Raw genomic sequence first — 778 nt, 5'->3', positions numbered from 1 at the left:
TTACCGTTTTAATTAATTTAATCTTTATTATTTTAAAATATATTTAATAAATAAAAGAATAAATCAATAGGCATGCCACGGCCTATTGATATACTAATATATATAAATCAGAATAAAATTAGAATTTTGTGGGGGAGTAGATTCTCTCCGGTAAAAAAAACTGGATAGTATCTAGTGTTGAATCTTACTTTTCATTATTTTCTCTCTTCTCTTTATTTTTAGTCCCACTTGTAGAATTAAAAATGAGAAATCACACTTTATTTTTTTAAATATTAAAAAAATTGGAGAGGATCCATTTTCAATTTTGTGTACACTAGTGGACACTTAATAAGAATATTAAAATTGGAAAAACATAATTAACTCACATTGAGTTCTCCTCCATTATTTCCGGTTTTTGCAGGTTCTCTTTATTATTAACATAGTTTTAGGGGGAAAATAGACCATTCCTATTCAGTACGTAGTGTTGCAGGAGATGCTGATCAACCACGAAGCTTTATATATGTATGGAGATCAATCTACCAGAAAAAGAAAGAACAAAATAATAAGACATGATAGATTGATATACATATATATGTATGGAGATCAATCTACCAGTATAGCTTGAGACTTAAAACTACATACTCCTTGCTTTGTATTTTATGAAAAAGTTTCTTATTATTTTCATATTGGCTTTTGACATTTAATTTAGGCCTTTATTTGTTTTAGTTTCTTAGTGATATGTTGTCATGTTTCGTATGTATGTACTCAACTTTATGGGTTTTTTTTTAATCTCCATTTA

The 778-nt window shown here is 27.4% G+C and overlaps 1 protein-coding gene across 2 annotated transcripts in view; it reads left to right on the top strand.

Moving 5' to 3' along the window:
• LOC107609916 overlaps nucleotides 1-765 on the top strand; it is a 6807-nt gene extending 6042 nt beyond the window's left edge. Inside the window, exons 5-6 of one of the 2 annotated variants that reach the window (XR_002351139.1) lie at nucleotides 401-502; nucleotides 691-765. Coding sequence is in view for 1 of the 2 variants with exons in the window: in XM_016311974.2 (XP_016167460.1) it covers nucleotides 401-417 (17 nt within the window). In the remaining variant the exon portion in view is untranslated. Of the gene's footprint in view, nucleotides 1-400 lie in introns of both variants that reach the window. The other variant, XM_016311974.2, reaches the window with a different exon arrangement.

The sequence above is a fragment of the Arachis ipaensis genome, chromosome B07 (genome assembly GCF_000816755.2).
Source record: "Arachis ipaensis cultivar K30076 chromosome B07, Araip1.1, whole genome shotgun sequence".
NCBI classification, from domain to species: domain Eukaryota; kingdom Viridiplantae; phylum Streptophyta; class Magnoliopsida; order Fabales; family Fabaceae; genus Arachis; species Arachis ipaensis.
The sequence above is the reverse complement of the archived record's forward strand: the minus strand, read 5'-3'. Positions and strand labels throughout refer to the sequence as shown.